We start from the raw sequence: 21,336 nt of genomic DNA on the forward strand, positions 1-21,336 counted from the left end.
TCAACTCGATAAAACACCTTTGGGATGAATTTGAGTGGAGACTGTGAGCCAGGCCTTCTTTTCCACATCAGTGCCTGACCTCACAAATGCGCTTCTGGAAGAATGGTCAAACATTCCCATAGACACTCCTAAACCTTGCAGACAGCCTTCCCAGATAAGTTGAAGCTGTTATAGATGTAAAGGGTGGGCCAACACAATATTGAACCCTACGGACTAAGACTGGGATGCCATTAAAGTTCATGTGCATGTAAAGGCGTGTGTATGTGTGTGGCCAGTTTTGTCTTTTAAATTCTATCAGAGGATGTAATGAAATTTAAAAAGAGGAAACTAGTCAGGCATGGTCATATTGGCACAGGTAGTTGAAAGGATGGACTTGGGTGAGAATAATCTGGCTGAACAGTGGTGTAGAGCAGATGACAACTTGTAAGCTAAGTGTTGGGAAGTTGATTAACAAAACGAGTTTTGTGTGGACAGTTCTAGTGGGTGTGCGATTCTGATATGTTAAGGAATCCTGATTGCTGAGTGCAGCTGTTTGAAAAAGTTTTACCGCGATAATAAAAAGTGCTGAAGAACTTCTAACCTTGAAGGACTTACATTGATTTCAATTCAAATTAGTAGGTTATAATTAGTTCCATGCCGCGGAACAGCAGGGGCCTAAACAAACAACATTCTTACTTTGAACATTGAAGGACTTACTCTGGTTTTACTCACTATACACTGTCCTCACAGATATATTGTATATGGCAGCCTATTGTGAAAAAAACTGCCCACTTATAACAAAAAACAAATGAATTAAATAGTGCCAATATATTTAACACTACTATAAAGAGAGCACTGAACCAGTCATATTATCTCCTGCCCTAGTGGCTTACAATCTAGTGCCCATGGCACAGTCATACAGAAACACACTCCTGCTATCTAGGGTCAGTTCATGTAGAAGCCAGTGAATTAACTAAAATGTTATGTGCGATAAAACAGGAACACTCAGTAAAAGCTACACTGTCTGACAGAATTGGATCATCGACAAGGCCATGCAGGCAAATGCCTAGGGCCCGGCGTGTGTCCAAAAGACCCAGCTATAACGTGCATAAAGCCTTGCAAGTTAAGACAATAGAAAAAGTGTGGCTTCTTTGTGCCTATTGGAACTCTTTACCAAACCTGCTACCTTGCTTAGAGGCCCCGTTTTCCTTTAATCTGTCTCTGCTCCCAGTGGTAGCTACAAATACTGTGTATATTATATATATATATATATATATATATATATATATATATATATATATATATATATATATATATATAAAATGCACAAAATAAAATCAGTTCCGGACCACCATAAAGCCAAGATGGGAGCTGGGATGGGACATCAGGGTCTGTGGTGCAGATGGATGGATCCCCAGGAAAAAAACCTGTTTCCATGTGTTCATCTCCAAAAAAATATTTGGGGATCCATCCATCTGCACCACAGTCCCTGATGTCCCATCCCAGCTCCCATCTTGGCTTCATGGTGGTCCAGGACAGAAGGATTTAACAGCTCACTCAGACCCTCTGTAACGGGAGGTCATGGGTTTCTGGTAAGCGGCCAGGCACTCTATCTATGGTGGTGGACCCAAGCACTTAAGTTTCCATATAATTGGACCTTCACTGGATTCTCATATCTGGACTCTTTAAATATATTTGGGTGTTCTTATATGGACTATTATTCACTATTTCATTTAATTATTTTGCACAATTTATTGTAGCCTTTGTTGCTTACACTTTTGGTATACACCTCTTTTGGATATATGACTATATGCATATTAGGTGATGTTCGATCACCTTTATACTTACATTCACTGTGCTCTGTTAAAAGCGCGAGTCACCAGTTTTACATTGTTTGTGTTGTGTGTTTGTGTCACATATAGGATTTCGCAGCTTGTTTTTCATAATTTACTTATAATCACCTTTTTGATGCGCAGTTATTTCCACGTTTCTTTTTGATCATTGGTTTCAATAGGCAGGGGCGCTTTAGGAGTGGTGTATACTCAGTGTGAAAGCAGCCTTATTAACATGTAGGTCATCAGAGTAATAGTGACTTTAAGTCAAAAATCTGAGTCTTTGATCACAGCAATATGCCTGGAGACTAGTGAGGAGAAGCTGCAAAGTTTCATTTCCAGAACAAGGCAAAGTTTCATTAGTTCCTCTTTACTTTTCCTGGGGAACAACATTTCCTAATCAGAGCCCTGAATAATGTGACAATGAGGTAGATGGCCGCAGTGAGGATGGCGAAGAGGAAAAGAATGACATCCAGCAGCCAATACTGATACCAGGGCAGTTTGTAAGAATAGGGATGAAGATGATCGCCTCCACCCGACTGGATGATGTGCTCCACCCATCTCAGTAATTGCTGGTCTGGAGGAAAGGGCTGTGACCTCCTAATAGCTTGTAGCTTCATTGCTGATGTCTTGTAACTGTGAACACATGACAAAATACAAGCAGGATCAAGGACAAAGATTTTAGTTGACCTTTACAACAAAGCTGTAAAGACACGTAACAAAAAAATATTGAAGGACATCAAACACATTTGCTAAAGTAACATGTTACTTTTTCCTCCTGCTGTCCCCTAACCACATGAGTGGATTCTCTGTATAGCACCACTTTAAATAATCATAATATCACACTACACAGAATACGTTTTTTTATGGATTGACATGCTGGATATTTTCATACATCTTGGAAACAGTATTCACAAAAAAGGGACAATTTAAAGGATTAATCTTCAAAGCCTGAGACTGTATCTAGAAATCAGGTAGCCAATGCTGACCATATACTAGTATAATGTTTCATTTTAAGAACATTGCTTTGAATTTCTAATCCTTAGTGAAGTTTTTATGTGTTTTCGACCCCAGTGAGGAGAAAATTCAAAGGAGCAGGATGGAAAATGTTTCTAAGGCCTCATGTACACTCCTGATGGTAAACGGACGTTCAGAGGCAGTTGGCTGCTTTTTTCAGCTGCCCCTGAACTCATCCAATGTTATCTTATGTGTACATGTACAGTGGGACAAAAAAGTATTTAGTCAGCCACCAATTGTGCAAGTTCTTTCACTTAAAAAGATGAGAGAGGCCTGTAATTGTCATCGTAGGTATACCTCAACTATGAGAGACAAAATGTGGAAACAAATCCAGACAATCACATTGTCTGATTTTTAAAAGAATTTATTTGCAAATTATGGTGGAAAATAAGTATTTGGTCACCTACAAACAAGCAAGATTTCTGGCTCTTACAGACCTGTATCTTCTTCTTTAAGAGGCTCTTCTGTCCTCCACTCATTACCTGTATTAATGGCACCTGTTTGAACTTGTTATCAGTATAAAAGACACCTGTCCACAACCTCAAACAGTCACACTCCAAACTCCACTATGGTGAAGACCAAAGAGCTTTTCGAAGGACACCAGAAACAAAATTGTAGATCTGCACCAGGCTGGAAAGACTGAATCTGCAATAGGCAAGCAGCTTGGTGTGAAGAAATCACCTGTGGGAGCAATAATTAGAATATGGAAGACATACAAGACCACTGATAATCTCCCTTGATCTGGGGCTCCATGCAAGATCTCACCCCGTGGGGTCAAAATGATCACAAGAACGGTGAGCAAAAATCCCAGAACCACACGGGGGGACCTAGTGAATGACCTGCAGAGAGCTGGGACCAAAGTCTACCATCAATAACACACTACACCGCCAGGGACTCAGATCCTGCAGTGCCAGACATGTTCCCCTGCTTAAGCCAGTACATGTCCGGGCCCATCTGAGGTTTGCTAGAGAGCATTTGGATGATCTAGAAGAGGATTGGGAGAATGTCATATGGTCAGATGAAACCAAAGTAGAACTGTTTGGTAGAAACACAACTCGTCGTGTTTGGAGGAGAGAGAATGCTGAGTTGCAACCAAAGAACACCATACCTACTGTGAAGCATGGGGGTGGCAACATCATGCTTTTGGGCTGTTTCTCTGCAAAGGGAACAGGACGACTGATCCGTGTACATGAAAGAATGAATGGGGCCATGTATCGTGAGATTTTGAGTGCAAACCTCCTCCCATCAGCAAGGGCATTGAAGATGAAACGTGGCTGGGTCTTTCAGCATGACAATGATCCCAAACACACCGCCCGGGCAACGAAGGAGTGGCTTCGTAAGAAGCCGCTCAAGGTCCTGGAGTGGCCTAGCCAGTCTCCAGATCTCAAACCCATAGAAAACCTTTGGAGGGAGTTGAAAGTCTGTGTTGCCCAGCAACAGCCCCAAAACATCACTGCTCTAGAGGAGATCTGCATGGAGGAATGGGCCAACATACCAGCAACAGTGTGTGACAACCTTGTGAAGACTTACAGAAAACGTTTGACCTCTGTCATTGCCAACAAAGGATATATAACAAAGTATTGAGATGAACTTTTGATATTGACCAAATACTTATTTTCCACCATAATTTTCAAATAAATTCTTTCCAAATCAGACAATGTGATTGTCTGGATTTTTTTCCACATTTTGCCTCTCATAGTTGAGGTATACCTATGATGACAATTACAGGCCTCATCTTTTTAAGTGGGAGAACTTGCACAAATGGTGGCTGACTAAATACTTTTTTGCCCCACTGTACACGGGTTCGTTTAATGTCGTTTTAAGGCAGTTGAGTTTAGAGGCCTTTTTGGAAAGCAACAGTAGCAATCGGTAACTCGCGTTTAGCCGCATTTCATTTACAGGCGTTTTTAATTTTTGGCTATTTTGAAAAAAAAAAAAAACTATTTTTTTTCAAATGCTTCTAAACGCAAATGCGGCAAAAGGCGACATGTAAACGTGGCATAACAGTGTATTTGGTTTTTGTTTGGTAAAGTCCATTCATTCCAAAATCAAATGTTAAAAGCAAACAACATTTTTTGTTAAGTTATCAAATGTGCTGAGAATTTTTGTACGAATGTTCCAAAGTCTACTAGTGTATGGTCAGATTATGATTTAATGGCCTTCAGGAATGAGTAATTAACAGATTTACTTATTCAGCCAGCTCGACTGTTCACTCAGACAGCAACCAGCCATCATAAACAGTCATGCAAATGTAAAGCTGGCCATAGACTTTTCGAAACTCTGCAGGGACTAGCCAAACCTTGATCAGTGTATTGCAGGCCTTGCTCAACAAAAATTGATCGCTTGAACGAATTATGTCCAAGGAGCATGCTATAAAACCTTTGTTGATCAGCTGCAGGCACTTATCAGTGTATTCTGCTATGGGTGAGTTCTGCTGTTTCAGGGGAGCATGGATTTCTCCATGCACCTTGTTTGTGTGACAATGGGAATCTGTTAGTCTTTTTTAAACACTTCCCAACTGCGCTATAGCCAAAAGATGGCTACAACGCGGCCATCCAGTTCTGGAAGGGCGTCCATGGACACAGTTGATCACAGATCGGAGTAAAGGGCCAATCACAGTGGCCCTTTACCATGTGAGCAGTTGTGTCCAATCAAACAAACTTGTCGGTTATAGTTTATCGCTTATTGGCTAACGTGCTGTCACAGCATGAGGAGAGGAGAGCCGGTAACCGACAAGTGTGACAGGGGACATTTACACTGATAATCAGAGCACTGATCAACAGTGTCCTAATTATCAGTGCAGCCCCAACAGTGCCAAGCAGTGCTGCCTATCAGTGCCCATCAGTGCCGCCTATCAGTGCAGCCTCGTCAGTGCCACCTCATCAGTGCTGCCTCATCAGTGTTCTCATCAGTGCTCACTAGTGCCGCCTATTAGTGCCTCCTTATCAGTGCCGCTATCAGTGCGCATCACTGCCGCCTATCAGTGCCACATATCAGTGCCGCATATTAGTGCAGCCACATCCATGCCTATCAGTGCTTCCTCATAAGTGCCCATCAGTGCAGCCTCATCAGCCCCCATCAGTGAAGGAGAAAAATTACTTACAGTATTTGTAACATTTTGTAACTTTTTTTGTAAAAAAGTTACAACATTTTTGTAACTTTTCTTTCTGTGGTATTTAAAGTGCGACAGCGCTGAAAGCTTTAAAAATAAGCCTGGGCAGGAAGGGGGTGAAAGTGGATATTTAAGTGGTCATTTCTGCCAGCCAACTACCTGTTTATGGCCAGCTAAACATTGTTGCATGATCTATTGGAAAACAGCTAGATCCTGTTAGTACGGGTTTGTTCCCACGAGCTAAGTGCCATGAAGGGATCTCCTGTTATCAGTGGTAGGTATTGTTGGGGGGGGCTCCTAGGTTCTAAACTGAAACTCATTCTGTGTCAGACTCAGGAGTCAGGTGTCACTTGTGCTGTTATGTAAGGTCCTCCAGATCAGTGTTAAAGTGTCAACTAAAACATTTTCGTCAAAGATTTAGTCAGTGGAATTTTTACACGGCATTTTTACATTTTCGTCCACTGCCAAAAACTATGACAAAAATCAAATCCGTTTTTGTTAACGAATGAAAATGGGATGAAAATGTGAGTCAGGGACATTTACCTTCGTTAATTAACTTCCGGTTTTTCACAGAGCTCCGCCTGCTTCCAAAATCCACTCGTAGCAAGCAAGCGCACTGTGACAAGACGACTGCCAGAGACCTGAGAGTGAGAGGGCAGCACTGTGCATTATAGGCCAACCAGGCTGAGGCCTCCTGAGTCCCGACTCCCGAGATGACCACACTGCCAGACACCCAGAGCAGGGCAAACTGTGAGTGTGTACAGTTCTGTATTACAATTATAGCACAGCAGGCCTGAGGCCTCCCCTCGGACCACCGTCCATCCAGACTGAGCACTGTGTGTGCAACTCTGCATTGCAGGCATCCTCCGACCACTGGCAGTGGCAACTAGGGCACTGTGGATTACAGGCCATCACCCTTAGACCTGAGACCACCATCCAGAACTGCGCAGCATCACAGGCCTCCTCTGACCAGTGACCACTGGCATGGCGGCATCCAGGGCACTGTGCATTACAGGCCATTCCTCAGACCTGAGACCACAATCAAGCACCCTGCAGCATTACAGGCATACTTGCCAACAGACCCGATTTTCCCGGAAACATCCCGATTTTGGGATCCTCGTCCCAATCAGAAGCCGTCCCGATTAAAATCCCGGGATTTTGCTTTTGTCCTGGGAAATGTTTTTGGCACCGCAGCTGCTTATGGCTCCAAAATAATGGCCGCCAGCGCCGCCGTGAGATTTCTTTCCGGGCTAGCAGGTTCTTTCCCATTGTGTTCAGTGGAGAGGGGAGGGGCCTCCGATCCGTGCAGCCAATGAATCGGCTTCTATCTTCACAATTCTCTTGCACACTAAAGCCGGAGTTAGCTGCACAGATTGGCCCCTTCCCTCTCCACTGAGCACAGGGGAATGAGATGGCCTGCTGCTGGAATTTTTGACAGGTTGTAGCTTTTGACAGAACACCGATCTGTGACAGACAGACTGCACTGGGAACACATGATGTAAGAGACACTCCACTAGGGACACATGATGTAAGAGGCACTCCGCTGGGGACACTGATGTAAAAGGGACTCTGCTGGGGACACCTGATGTAAGAGGGACTCTGCTGGGGACGCCTGATGTAAGGAGGGACTCTGCTGGGAATGCCTGATGTAAGGAGAAACTCCGCTCGGGACACCTGATGGCATCTGGTGGCATGCGACGTGGCAGGGGACACGCTCAAGGCTCCCACTGATTCTGCATTATGGTGAGTAGAACTTGTTCATTTTATATAACAATGTAGTAATATTGCGCTTCAATCATCCTGACATCATAACAACCATGGTGTCGGGATGACTGAAGCACTAACACCAGGTGTTTGGAGTATCTTTATCTGCTGATTGTTAAACTTTATGGAATACACATATTTCTATTGTGGTGTAGGATCTGGGCCTGCTGTCCCTCCATCCCTCTTTCTTTCCTTCCTTCTCTATCCTTCCCTCCCTATTTCTTTCTTTCTCCCTCCATCCCTCGTTCATCTCAGACTCGGACCATACCCCCTTTGAGCCACACCCACTAGTCTGTTGAAACCACACCCATCTTTTGCCAGCGGCGCACGAAGTGCGCCACATTTTACTTTCCCCTGGAGACCACGCCTTAAAACGAATGCCCCGCTGTTGGCAATTATGTACAGGCCTCCTTGGACCACTGTCCAGAGCACTGTGCAACATTACTGGCCTTCTCAGCAGCAGAGTTTTTTCAAACCTAGCACCACAAATAATAACATGATATTACATTTTTTTTACTCTAGGAGTATATAATGAGCTTAGAAATTCTAGAGAAATGCTTAAATAATGCAAATAATGAAGCTAAGGGGAAAATAATACTGGGAGTATGCTATAGGCCCCCTAACCTGAGGGAGGAAGTGGAGACGGATCTCCTATCACAAATTGGATTAGCAGCAAGGATGGGAAGTGTTATCATAATGGGGGATTTTAATTATCCAGACATAGACTGGGCGGAGGGAACCGCGCATTCATTTAAGGCTCGCCAGTTCCTTAGTGTCTTGCAGGACAATTTTATGGGTCAGATGGTAGACGCACCAACTAGAAATAAAACATTACTAGATCTACTGATTACCAACAATACAGACCTGATAACAGATGTGGAAATACGGGGCAATTTAGGTAACAGCGATCACAGGTCAATTAGTTTCAGTATAAATCACACAAATAGGAGACATGAAGGGAACACAAAGACACTGAATTTCAAAAGAGCCAACTTCCCTAAACTACAAACCTTGCTAAAAGGCATAAATTGGGATAAAATATTAGGAACAAAGAATACGGAGGAGAGATGGGTTTGCTTTAAGAGCATATTAAATAAGGGCATTAGCCAATGTATCCCATTGGGTAATAAATTTAAAAGAGCGAACAAACATCCTGGATGGCTTAACTCCAATGTAAAAATGCATATAAAAGCAAAGGAGAAGGCCTTCAAAAAATACAAGGTTGAGGGATCATCCACAGCATTCAGAATTTATAAAGAATGCAATAAGAAATGCAAGGGTGCAATTAGGATGGCTAAGATAGAACATGAAAGACACATAGCGGAGGAGAGCAAAAAAAATCCCAAGAAATTCTTTAAGTATGTAAACAGTAAAAAAGGGAGGACAGACCATATTGGCCCCATAAAGAATGAGGAAGGACATCTGGTTACAAAGGATGGGGAGATGGCAAAGGTATTGAATTTATTCTTCTCCTCAGTCTTCACGAGTGAATCGGGGGGCTTCAGTAACCAAAACTGCAGTGTTTATCCTCATGACACAACACAGGAAGCACCTACATGGTTAACAGAGGACGGAATTAAAATTAGACTTGAGAAACTTAACATTAATAAATCACCGGGACCAGATGGCTTGCATCCGAGGGTACTTAGGGAACTCAGTCAGGTGATTGCCAGACCGTTGTTCCTAATTTTTACAGACAGTCTATTGACTGGAATGGTACCAGCTGATTGGAGAAAAGCCAATGTAGCACCAATATTTAAAAAGGGCCCAAAAAACATCCCTGGGAATTACAGACCAGTTAGCCTAACATCAATAGTATGTAAACTCTTGGAGGGGATGATAAGGGACTATATACAAGATTTTAGTAATAAGAATGATATCATTAGCAGTAATCAGCATGGATTCATGAAGAATCGTTCTTGCCAAACCAATCTATTAACCTTCTATGAGGAGGTGAGTTGCCATCTAGATAAAGGAAGGCCCGTAGACGTGGTGTATCTGGATTTTGCAAAAGCATTTGACACAGTTCCCCATAAACGTTTACAGTACAAAATAAGGTGCGTTGGCATGGACCATAGGGTGAGTACATGGATTGAAAACTGGCTACAAGGGCGTGTTCAGAGGGTGGTGATAAATGGGGAGTACTCAGAATGGTCAGGGGTGGGTAGTGGGGTTCCCCAGGGTTCTGTGCTGGGACCAATCCTATTTAATTTGTTTATAAACGACCTGGAGGATGGGATAAACAGTTCAATCTCTGTATTTGCAGACGATACTAAGCTAAGCAGGGCAATAACTTCTCCGCAGGATGTGGAAATCTTGCAAAAAGACCTGAACAAATTAATGGGGTGGGCGACTACATGGCAAATGAGGTTCAATGTAGAAAAATGTAAAATAATGCATTTGGGTGGCAAAAATATGAATGCAATCTATACACTGGGGGGAGAACCTCTGGGGGAATCTAGGATGGAAAAGGACTTGGGGGTCCTAGTAGATGATATGCTCAGCAATGGCATGCAAGCTGCTGCTAATAAAGCAAACAGAATATTGGCATGCATTAAAAGGGGGATCAACTGCAGAGATAAAACGATAATTCTCCCGCTCTACAAGACTCTGGTCCGCCCGCACCTGGAGTATGCTGTCCAGTTCTGGGCACCAGTCCTCAGGAGGGACGTACTGGAAATGGAGCGAGTACAAAGAAGGGCAACAAAGCTAATAAAGGGTCTGGAGGATCTTAGTTATGAGGAAAGGTTGCGAGCACTGAACTTATTCTCTCTGGAGAAGAGACGCTTGAGAGGGGATATGATTTCAATTTACAAATACTGTACTGGTGACCCCACAATAGGGATAAAACTTTTTCGCAGAAGAGAGTTTAATAAGACTCGTGGCCACTCATTACAATTAGAAGAAAAGAGGTTTAACCTTAAACTACGTAGAGGGTTCTTTACTGTAAGAGCGGCAAGGATGTGGAATTCCCTTCCACAGGCGGTGGTCTCAGCGGGGAGCATTGATAGCTTCAAGAAACTATTAGATAATCACCTGAATGACCGCAATATACAGGGATATGTAATGTAATACTGACACATAATCACACACATAGGTTGGACTTGATGGACTTGTGTCTTTTTTCAACCTCACCTACTATGTAACTATGTAATTTAACTAAACACATTCAATTTTAGTTGAATAAAATTATTTTATTCGACTAAAATGTACTGGAGATTTCAGTCGACTAAAATACGATGACTAAAATGGGACTAAAACTAAAATGGCATTTTAGTCCTAAGACTAAAACTAAATTGAAATTTGCTGCCAAAATTAACACTTCTCCAGATATTACATTGCCAACAATTACCTTTTATTTTCTATGATGTGTTGAATAGTGCTGGCAAAGTTTTCAGCTTTAAGTTGCTCAGGTGGAATATAGGTTCCCATTTCTCTGTCTTTTATTCTGGCCATATTTTCATACTGATCTCCAAAAAGTGGAATCCCAAGAACAGGAACACCATGGTACACAGCTTCCATCAAACTGTTCATTCCTCCATGTGTCACCAGAAGACGCACTTTGGGGTGCCCTGATATTGCAAAAACAATAAAAATAAAGAGTCAGATCAGAAGAGGAAAGCATGGGGGGGAGAAGAGAGGATCAGAGAAGGCCAGGAAGGACTGAGTTAAAGTAGGGAAGAGAGGTCAGAAATGAGGCAGGGGAAGGTAGAACAGAAAAAAGCTGGTCATACAGGGATCGAAAGTTGGCTGGTTCAGTAGTGACCAGTCGAATGTTGATCACTGTGTGGGAGTCCCTGCTCAACAGAAACCAGATGTTTAATCAACGTCTGACGAAAAAATGGAAAAACTTATTTCGACCAAGGGCTGCGGCCGCTGATCAGTGTATTCTGACAGCTAGAGAGGATGGAGGAATTTTGTTTGAACAGAGAAAAAAAACTAACCATCTATGGTCAGCTTTGGGGTGGCGGGAGGGAGGACAGATTTAAGGTAGAGGAAAGAAGGGCAGAGTTAGGGTGGGGAAGGATAGGACAGAGTTAGGCGAGGAAAGGAGGCCAGAGTTGGGGTGGAGGAATGGAAGACAGAGTTAAGGTAGAGGAAGTTAACACAGAGTTAGGGTGGAGGAGGAAGACAGTGTTAGGTAGAGGAAGTAAGGATAGAGTTCGGGTAGGAAAAGGGAGGATGAAGTTAGGGTGGAGGAAGGAAGGACAGAATCAAGGTGAAGGAAGGGAGGGCAGAGCAGGGCCAGGCCACGGGGTAGACAGAAGAGAAGACATCTTTGGGTGCTTAAGGAGTAGGGGGCACATGCTGCTAAAGTAGTCCACAGCTCATGGAGTGTGCCTTTTTACTGCTGGCACTATAGGACCTTGAGTTAGGTTATGGAGGATGAAAGAACAGAGTTAGATTAGGAAAGGGAGGGCAAAATCAAGGCGGGGCAATGGAGAGCAGGGTTAGGGCAACAAAAGGGAGGGTAGGAAGGTAGGATGTAGAAGGTAGAACAAGTACCACAATTTAAAGGAAAGGAAGTACAGGCAATAGCTAGCAATAAAGTAACTTCATATTACTACATTGCTACTTCCAGGTAAATATGAAAAGATTATTACCTAGTAAATCGTTCTGCGACAACCAGTCCATAATTTTCACATTTGGAGGAATTTCCACATCTTGTGGCCATTTTGACCTCTGATACCTCCAGATCACCTTCTGCTGAATCTTAGCTAATCCACCGTTCATCTCCTTGAAAAATTCCACAACAGGGAGTGAGGACAACATCGATCCCAGTGTCACCACAATGAAACCAGCATCCCCGGACTCAGATATAAAGTCTTCCAGTTCCTGAATATAATAAAATAAGCATATTTATTTATAAAGTATATTTTTTTTTCATTAGGCAATAAGGAAGTATCTGTCTGGCTTTTTATATACTCTCTATTTAAAGGGGTTGTAAAGGCAATTAAAAAAAAAAAATAACAAACATGTTATACTTACCTCCACTGTGCAGCTCGTTTTGCACAGAGTGGCCCCGAACCTGGTCTCCTGGGGTCCCTCGGCAGCTGTCTCAGCTCCTCCCCGCAAGAACTAACCACCTTCATGCGAGCTCTCTCGCATGGTGGTTAGTTCTTGCGGGCGCACTCCCGTGATACAGCCGTCGGCTATAGCCGCTCACTGTATCACTCGGCCCCGCCCCCCGGCACACCGCGTCATTGGATGTGATTGACAGCAGTGCGAGCCAATGGCTGCGCTGCTTTCAATCCATCAACTCTAGCCAGTCAACGGCCAGGCTGAGCGGCGAAGAGGACATTGGGGGCGAGCGCAGCAGGTGAACGGGCTCAGGTAAGTAAAACGGGGGGCTGGGGGTCCGGTATTGTCGGATGTTTTTTCACCTTAATGCATAGGATGCATTAAGGTGAAAAAACGTGAACCTTTATAACCCCTTTAATTGCTGACAGAACAGATAAGCAGTACAAGGCACAAAGTACACATCACAATTCCATGAACAACAGTATAATGGTTGCAAAGCATTTTATATCACAAGATCATACCAAGACTATGAATATATAACCTGCTAGATCTTACATGTTGCATCATAAAATTTAATTGCCCATTAATTCTCCTGTTCACTCAGGACCTGCCTCTGCCCTAACCTTAAACTCCAAACAATCATGACAAAAAGGAAAAAGAAAGCGATAAATAAAAAAAAATAAAACAGCGCATCCAGTGTTCACCACTCCTTTCATATTATATAATGCATGATTTATAGGAGAAGTACACAAAGCCCTCCTATGCATTAAAGTTTATTTCCACTTTTGCAGCAAATTGGGGCAACAACTATTTTATATTTGTCACATGCCCTCATTTACATAGCATAGCAAAAAATATTTTAAAAATGCAGCTTACCTTTTTAAATGCTCTATTCTGGACACTCCAGCAAGGAAAATTCTACTTAGTTCGCTTTGTTTACGACGGGACTGGGTGGCTGTGTTTGCCATAATTAACCATGTCTGTACTGTGCAGACTGATCTTCATTATCAATTATAACTAAAATTGAACATTATTTGTCCTAACAAAGGGTTAAAGGTGAGGGTACCAGTTCACACAGGGGCAACACGACTTGCAGGCCGACTCACCGAGGCGACCTGCACACGACTTCAGCGGCGACTTGCAAAAAGACTTCTGTATAGAAGTCAATGCAAGTCGCCTGAAGTCGCCACAAAAATGGTACAGGAACCTTTTTCTAAGTCGGAGCGACTTGCGTCGCTCCTATTAGAATGGTTCCATAGTACAGAGCGGGACGCGACTTGTCAGGCGGCTAAGTCACCTGACAAGTCGCCCCTGTGTGAACCGGGGCTAAAGGCTGGGCCTCTTGCATTCTACGTTAACAAGGATAGACTTAGGACAGGCTTACGCTACCATTGTTCAAGACACCTTGCAAGTCAGCCATGATACCTCCTCCTGAAAAGCATCTAAATAGGTAAGAAATATTTAAAAAAAAAACAATTTTTAAGGCATGCCGTGTGAATGGGAACACATAACAAACATATAGTGGAGTTTTCTCAAATTTGACTGCAAAAGTGGAAATACACTGTAAGCTCATTACGTTTCTCGGCAATAAGAAGTTCATAATAGTACATACAGTGGAACAAAAAGGTAAAATTAAAGGATTCTCCCACCAAAAGTAAAGAAATATCAGTTCCATGCTACAACCTGCTGATATACGTATTTGCATACATTTTATCACTTGTCTACCAGGGCAATTTTTACATTTTTCGCACACATGTTGCTTTAAACCCCCAAACAATTATATATATTTTATGAAAGCAGAGGCCATGAAGAATAAAATCTTGGCAGTTGTAATTTTCTTAGGTAACACAATATTTGCGCAACTCGTTACCTAATGTACAGTATAGTTTCATAAAATACACTAAAATAAGCTTTAAAGCACACAAATACAACAAAATAATAAAATGTGATGTTTCATCAAGTAAATAGATGCCCAGCATATCAAGCCTTAAAATTGCATGCATCCATAAAATAGCAAAGAACTATGATATCCTAAAATTGTCCATAGACAATGCTTTAAAAGTCTTTTCAGATAATCAGATTAGAGTAAACTGTACATTATGGCCCAGAATTATTTCTCTCACTGCGATGTTTCTGGTGGTACCTTACATGTGTGGTACTATTGCCCATTACATACATGTGGAAGGGTGTGGGGGGGTGGAGCTTAACGCAACTGTGAGCTTGCTTTAACCCCCTCACTACAAGTCCTTTTATAAACGTACTGTATCTAGAGGCCAGCCTGGCTGGGACTCTGTACCATCTAGAATACAACTTATAGCATGTCTTTTGCATCTAAAATCGGCCATAGAGGTATCAAAAATCAGCTGAGTCAGCAGGACAAATTTTGATCCCTCTATGGGCAGGCTGGTTGTACTGAAGTCGATTTAATGATTAACATCAGTACAACCAGCCTGTTTTTTTTGTTTTTTTTATCATTGTAGTTTGACGGTGGAGAAGGTTCCCTGTGCTCCCCACTGGCAGAACACAATAGCACTGCGAGAGGGATTCCCCCATCAACTCTGACTGTGGTTGTGGGAAAGAAAATTGCATAATGTATGGCCTGCATTAGAGGAAACATGAACCAGTCTGGTTATTTTCATTTTATGACTTTTCAACAGCATAATACCAAGGTCCTATGCCAAAAAGAGGAGGAGCCAAGAGTGCCAGTGGGGGACCCCAGAAGAGAAGGTATGGGGACATTTTGTGCAAAACCATTGCACAGAGCAGGAAAGTAAACACGTTTGTTATTTTACAAAAAAATAGAATTTTTAACCTCTTTAAGATTATGGTTATAGTTCCAGTAAGTGCCAGGGGTTGAAGTAAGTGAAGAAAGAGCTTCTCCCAAGTTTATGTCCTTATCTGCTTCTTTCTGTTCAATTGACCCAGCAATGAAAACCTGCCAAATACTCTGACCCATTATCAATCCATCCAAAACCAATAAAAAAAAATTATTGCACGAGAATTTAATATTTCTTCAGCATGTTTTATTAAAATAAAAGTTATTCGGCCATACTCACTTGTGATAATGGTTTTACAGGTTTGGTCAATAATCCCCCAATTAACTGAACGTGAGGCAGAAGTGGACGGGGATACTCAAGAGTGAAGTCTATATTGTACAGCCAGAGCTCAGCTTTCAAGTGAAGATCAGCTATAGTTGGTCTAGACTGAGCAGGAAAATGCTCTTCGATGACACCGTCATACAGTGAGTCCATCTTTTTCTGGATTACTAATGAACCCAGAAACATCATTGTGTTCTTTAAACGTCCAAAGAAATCCATCTGGTCAGAAAGCTGCGTCTGGAACAATGGAATATAGGACAGAGGAGTTGGCATTCCTACACGGTCAGCATTGGCCATCATCCCAGGAAAGAAAGCAATAAATGGGAGTCCCAGCTTTTCGGAGACCAGGAAAGTGCAGGGGTTGAATGCATCCACCACCGCAATGTCAAAATGTTCCTCCTTCAAGAATTTTAAGATTTCTGTCTGGTGCAATGTTATGTTGCACTGGTAAGACAGCTCCTTCAAAAATGTAAGGACAGACTGAACTCCTTGTCTGAAAAATAGAAGTTTATTCCACCTACTTAGTTTCATGGATAAGCTATCATAAATTAAAAATTGGTTTATATAAAATAGCAATTAATAACATTTTACAGAATACATGTTTACTAGATCACATCTAGAGGTTAGGAAATTTGCACTTGGTCTTCTGGAATCCTATGTCTTGTGGGACATCCCATGGGTGAGATAGAGAAAAGCGGGAGGGCAAGGAAAGTCTATTGCCTAGTTTTCTCCCAAGTAACACTCACTAGTTCAAAGATATCAGACCCCAACTGCAAAAATAGCAGATCCTGGACAGTTTGTACTCCATCTGCTTGGATATGGTGCGGAGAAGGGATTATGGATAGAATCGACCCATGATGCCTTTATAAAGACTACCTGCCTCTTCAGATATGCTGTTACACATGGTGCTTGTCAGTTATATTGTGAAAGCAATGCCATTTAGCAAAACTGTTTAAAAAAATTCAAATATAATAAAATAAATTAAAAGAAAATGTAAAAACTGTTACAGTTTGATCCAAGGCCCAGCTGGGACTATTTTCAAACAAAGGCCATGCTTTGCTGGACAGGGCTGCACAACAAAGATTTTAAAGGAAGAGCTAAAGGTAAGTACAGTAAAACCTTGGTTTGAGAGTAACTTGGTTTGGGAGCGTTTTGCAAGACAAGCAAAATATTTAAATACATTTTGACTTGATATACAAGTAGCATCATGTCACAACTGAGTAGAAAAGAGAAGAGAGGCGCAATATGGTTACATTTAATGAAGGTACAACATTTAGAAACATATTTCTAAACTTAGAGGCGACTCTCTTCTCTTTTATACTCTGTAGCTCTTGCTGGATTTTGCTTCTAATCCCCTCGTGGATGCTTCCATTTGTGGATGGACATTTTATGGTTACACAACCTGGTCACATTTCTATAATCTTTTTATATGGACTATAAACTGAAGGACCTATAAATAAATGATTGTGGAACGAATCATTTGAGTTTCCATTATTTCTTATGGGGAAATTCACTTTGATATTCAAGTGCTTTGGATTACAAGCATGTTTCTGGAACTAATTATGCTCGTAATCCAAGTTTTTACTGTATTCAAAAATGTGGGTTACACTAGGTAGAAGGAGAGGAGTCATGAACCGGCCACTGTGGCTATTATCCTGAAGCTCTAAAGTGATCATAGAGGAGATTGATGAATAGGAATTTATAGAATCTTGCACTGATCACCAACCTAAACCCTCCTGCAGGGGTCTCTGGCTCACAGATGACCTGGGGCCATGCTATATAAATCCTGCATAATAATAATAATAATAATGGGAGGGAGCCATCGCTTATCTGTCAGTACACGTGAGTGAAAGTGATCAGGTAGCTTAACATTCATCCAGGTCAATTCTACTAAGTACAGAAAAGTCTGCAGAGCCCTGTGTAGCCCTAATGCTATGTTTCTGGGTCCACACCAAATTCTTAAAGCAGCAGCGATACATTTCTAGGTTCCCCCTTAGTGTAGCCCTAATGTTATGTTTTTAGTCCCCACCCCCCCCCGGAGCCCTGTTGGTATGTTTTTGGTACCCCTAATGCTATGTTTCTGGGTCCCCCTTTCCCACCTCAGAGCTCTAGCAGGTATGTTTCTGGTTTCCACACTTAAAACCTTACTTAATATGTTTTTGGTTTTTCTTTCCCATTTTGATCCCTACTGAATATGTTTTTTTTTCCAGGAAAAATCTAATACACAGCACTCAGTTAGCCCATTAGATCCCTACCGAATGAGATCCCCCCACAAACATATACTACCCACACACACACATAATCTAACCCCTAATGGTATGCTTATGGGTCCCACCCTGTAAACTTAGAGCTCTGGCAGGAATGTTTCTAGATTCCCCACTTGGACCCTTTCCTAATAAGTTTCTGGATTTCTTTCCCACCTTGGACTTCTACTGCATATATTTTACCATGGGAAAACGTTCTAAGTTCAGTGCACATCGCTTAATTTCCCCCTTGGACCTCTCCCCTCAGCTGAAGGCCTAATGATATGATTCCGGTTTTCCCTCCTACCAGGTATGATTATGATTTCCCCACTAAATATGTTTCTGGTCATCCTCGCCCCCACCGCTCAACCCTTCTGGACACCTACTGAATACTTTACCATACCTGCCCGTAAGGAACCTTTTCTGATCTTCTACAAAAAGATCCATAAATTCCTGAAGATATTTCTCATCCAGGGAAGAGGTGGTCACTGGATATGGACTTGGTTGTCGCTTGTAACCTGAACATCAAAAACAGTTTTTTTAGTTATATGCACTAGGACTACTTTTTCCATAGAGGATCCTGCAGCAAATAAGTCATCTGTTTAATTTCTCCTCACACCTGAATGAGCTAGCCCTGAAAATACATACAGTATCTCTTTCTATGAGAGGCGATAGAAAAACCAAGGAAACCACCAAAAGTCAAGACAGTATTTTTGATCAACAACTATCCCATATCTGGCCATCTTAAAGTTGCCCTGGGTTGTTTGTACACAAGACACAAAACTCTATAAAACAAATGGCAATATAGTGCTTGTACCTTTCTGGTGGCCCATTTTTTGAAATGCAGGTGCTTTGCTTCTCCGTAACCCCTGCAGGGTGGGTGGAATATCTGTTACCTCCATTGCACATTGTAGTTTGTCCCACTAGCTCATACGCATTGTAGAGATGTACATGCCACAGTGAGGAACCACAGTGTGTGGCTGGAGAGCAGGTATTCATACTTGAAAGTATGGAATATTTGCAGCGGCCAGGAAGAAGCAAAGCAATGGTGTTTCAGGAAAATTACTCTGTGGCTACAGGGTCACTCTAAAGCAAACCTACTTAAAGAATATGTAAACCCAAATTTCACATTCCTGATATGAGCCTGCTGTATCATGTATTTGTATGAAAAGGTATCCTGTTCTCTTTGTATTGCTGCCTTTGTGTGAAATACCTGGTGTTCCTGTCAGTCCCTATATTTTTTCTATTAAAACTGACCACACTATGCATTAAAGTAAAGTGTGGTCAGTTCTCTAGCTGTGCAGACTTGTCCTGACAAACACCCCTTGTTCAGCCAATCAATGGCCAGATCAGTGTGCTGCTGTTTCTCCTCCCCTAGCTCTTATGCAGCTGAGAACAGAGGATATGTGATCATTTATAGATAAGGGAAAAAAAGGTATTTATAATGTTTTTTTATGTCTATACATAAATGTTTTGCCTTTCATTTCTATTTTAAACTGAATGGATAGTTGTACAAGGTAAGGGTTTACATATATTTCAAAAAACACATTTTAAAGTCCTGCTTATTAGCAAACACCAGAATGCCTGTTACAATCATTATTGACTACAAAAAGCTCCCCTGTGTGCTTCACATAAACTAATTTGTGTAACAAAATTCAATTCAGCAACCAAATTGTATTAAAAAATGTGTAAAAATCACATAAATATTGAAATAAAACACAGCTAGTGCTACAAGGTAATTAATAGTGCCATCATATGATTAATGCTTTGCTTTAAGAGCATATTAAATAAGGGCATTAGCCAATGTATCCCATTGGGTAATAAATTTAAAAGAGCGAACAAAAGTTCTGGATGGCTTAACTCCAATGTAAAAATGCATATAAAAGCAAAGCAGAAGGCCTTCAAAAAATACAAGGTTGAGGGATCATCCTCAGCATTCAGACTTTATAAAGAATGCAACAGGAAATGTAAGGGTGCAATTAGGACGGCTAAGATAGAACATGAAAGACACATAGCGGAGGAGAGCAAAAAAAAATCCCAAGAAATTCTTTAAGTATGTAAACAGTAAAAAAGGGAGGACAGACCATATTGGCCCCATAAAGAATGAGGAAGGACATCTGGTTACAAAGGATGGGGAGATGGCAAAGGTATTGAATTTATTCTTCTCCTCAGTCTTCACGAGTGAATCAGGGGGCTTCAGTAACCAAAACTGCAGTGTTTATCCTCATGACACAACACAGGAAGCACCTCCATGGTTAACAGAGGACGGAATTAAAATTAGACTTGAGAAACTTAACATTAATAAATCACCGGGACCAGATGGCTTGCATCCAAGGGTACTTAGGGAACTCAGTCAAGTGATTGCCAGACCGTTGTTCCTAATTTTTACAGATAGTCTACTGACTGGAATGGTACCAGCTGATTGGAGAAAAGCCAATGTAGCACCAATATTTAAAAAGGGCCCAAAATACATCCCTGGGAATTACAGACCAGTTATCCTAACATCAATAGTATGTAAACTCTTGGAGGGGATGATAAGGGACTATATACAAGATTTTAGTAATAAGAACGGTATCATTAGCAGTAATCAGCATGGATTCATGAAGAATCGTTCTTGCCAAACCAATCTATTAACCTTCTATGAGGAGGTGAGTTGCCATCTAGATAAAGGAAGGCCCGTAGACGTGGTGTATCTGGATTTTGCAAAAGCATTTGACACAGTTCCCCATAAACGTTTACTGTACAAGATAAGGTCCATTGGCATGGACCATAGGGTGAGTACATGGATTGAAAACTGGCTACAAGGGCGAGTTCAGAGGGTGGTGATAAATGGGGGGTACTCGGAATGGTCAGGGGTGGGTAGTGGGGTTCCCCAGGGTTCTGTGCTGGGACCAATCCTATTTAATTTGTTCATAAACGATCTAGAGGATGGGATAAACAGTTCAATCTCTGTATTTGCAGACGATACTAAGCTAAGCAGGGCAATAACTTCTCCGCAGGACGTGGAAACCTTGCAAAAAGACCTGAACAAATTAATGGGGTGGGCGACTACATGGCAAATGAGGTTCAATGTAGAAAAATGTGAAATAATGCATTTGGGTGGCAAAAATATGAATGCAATCTATACACTGGGGGGAGAACCTCTGGGGGAATCTAGGATGGAAAAGGACCTGGGGGTCCTAGTAGATGATCGGCTCAGCAATGGCATGCAATGCCAAGCTGCTGCTAACAAAGCAAACAGAATATTGGCATACATTAAAAGGGGGATC

The 21,336-nt window shown here is 41.9% G+C and overlaps 1 protein-coding gene across 1 annotated transcript in view; it reads right to left on the reverse strand.

Annotated features, from left to right (window-relative positions):
- Window positions 1–1,418: 1,418 nt before the first annotated feature.
- LOC141132573 (UDP-glucuronosyltransferase 3A1-like) overlaps window positions 1,419–21,336 on the reverse strand; it is a 40,475-nt gene continuing 20,557 nt past the window's right edge. Inside the window, exons 3-7 of the mRNA XM_073621147.1 lie at window positions 18,471–18,585; window positions 15,783–16,317; window positions 12,309–12,540; window positions 11,057–11,276; window positions 1,419–2,447 (exon numbers count right to left, since the gene is read on the reverse strand). Of these exons, the coding sequence (XP_073477248.1) occupies window positions 2,171–2,447; window positions 11,057–11,276; window positions 12,309–12,540; window positions 15,783–16,317; window positions 18,471–18,585 (1,379 nt within the window). The 3' untranslated portion in view covers window positions 1,419–2,170. The remainder of the gene's footprint in view (window positions 2,448–11,056; window positions 11,277–12,308; window positions 12,541–15,782; window positions 16,318–18,470; window positions 18,586–21,336) is intronic.

The sequence above is a fragment of the Aquarana catesbeiana genome, linkage group LG01, assembly GCF_042186555.1.
Source record: "Aquarana catesbeiana isolate 2022-GZ linkage group LG01, ASM4218655v1, whole genome shotgun sequence".
NCBI classification, from domain to species: domain Eukaryota; kingdom Metazoa; phylum Chordata; class Amphibia; order Anura; family Ranidae; genus Aquarana; species Aquarana catesbeiana.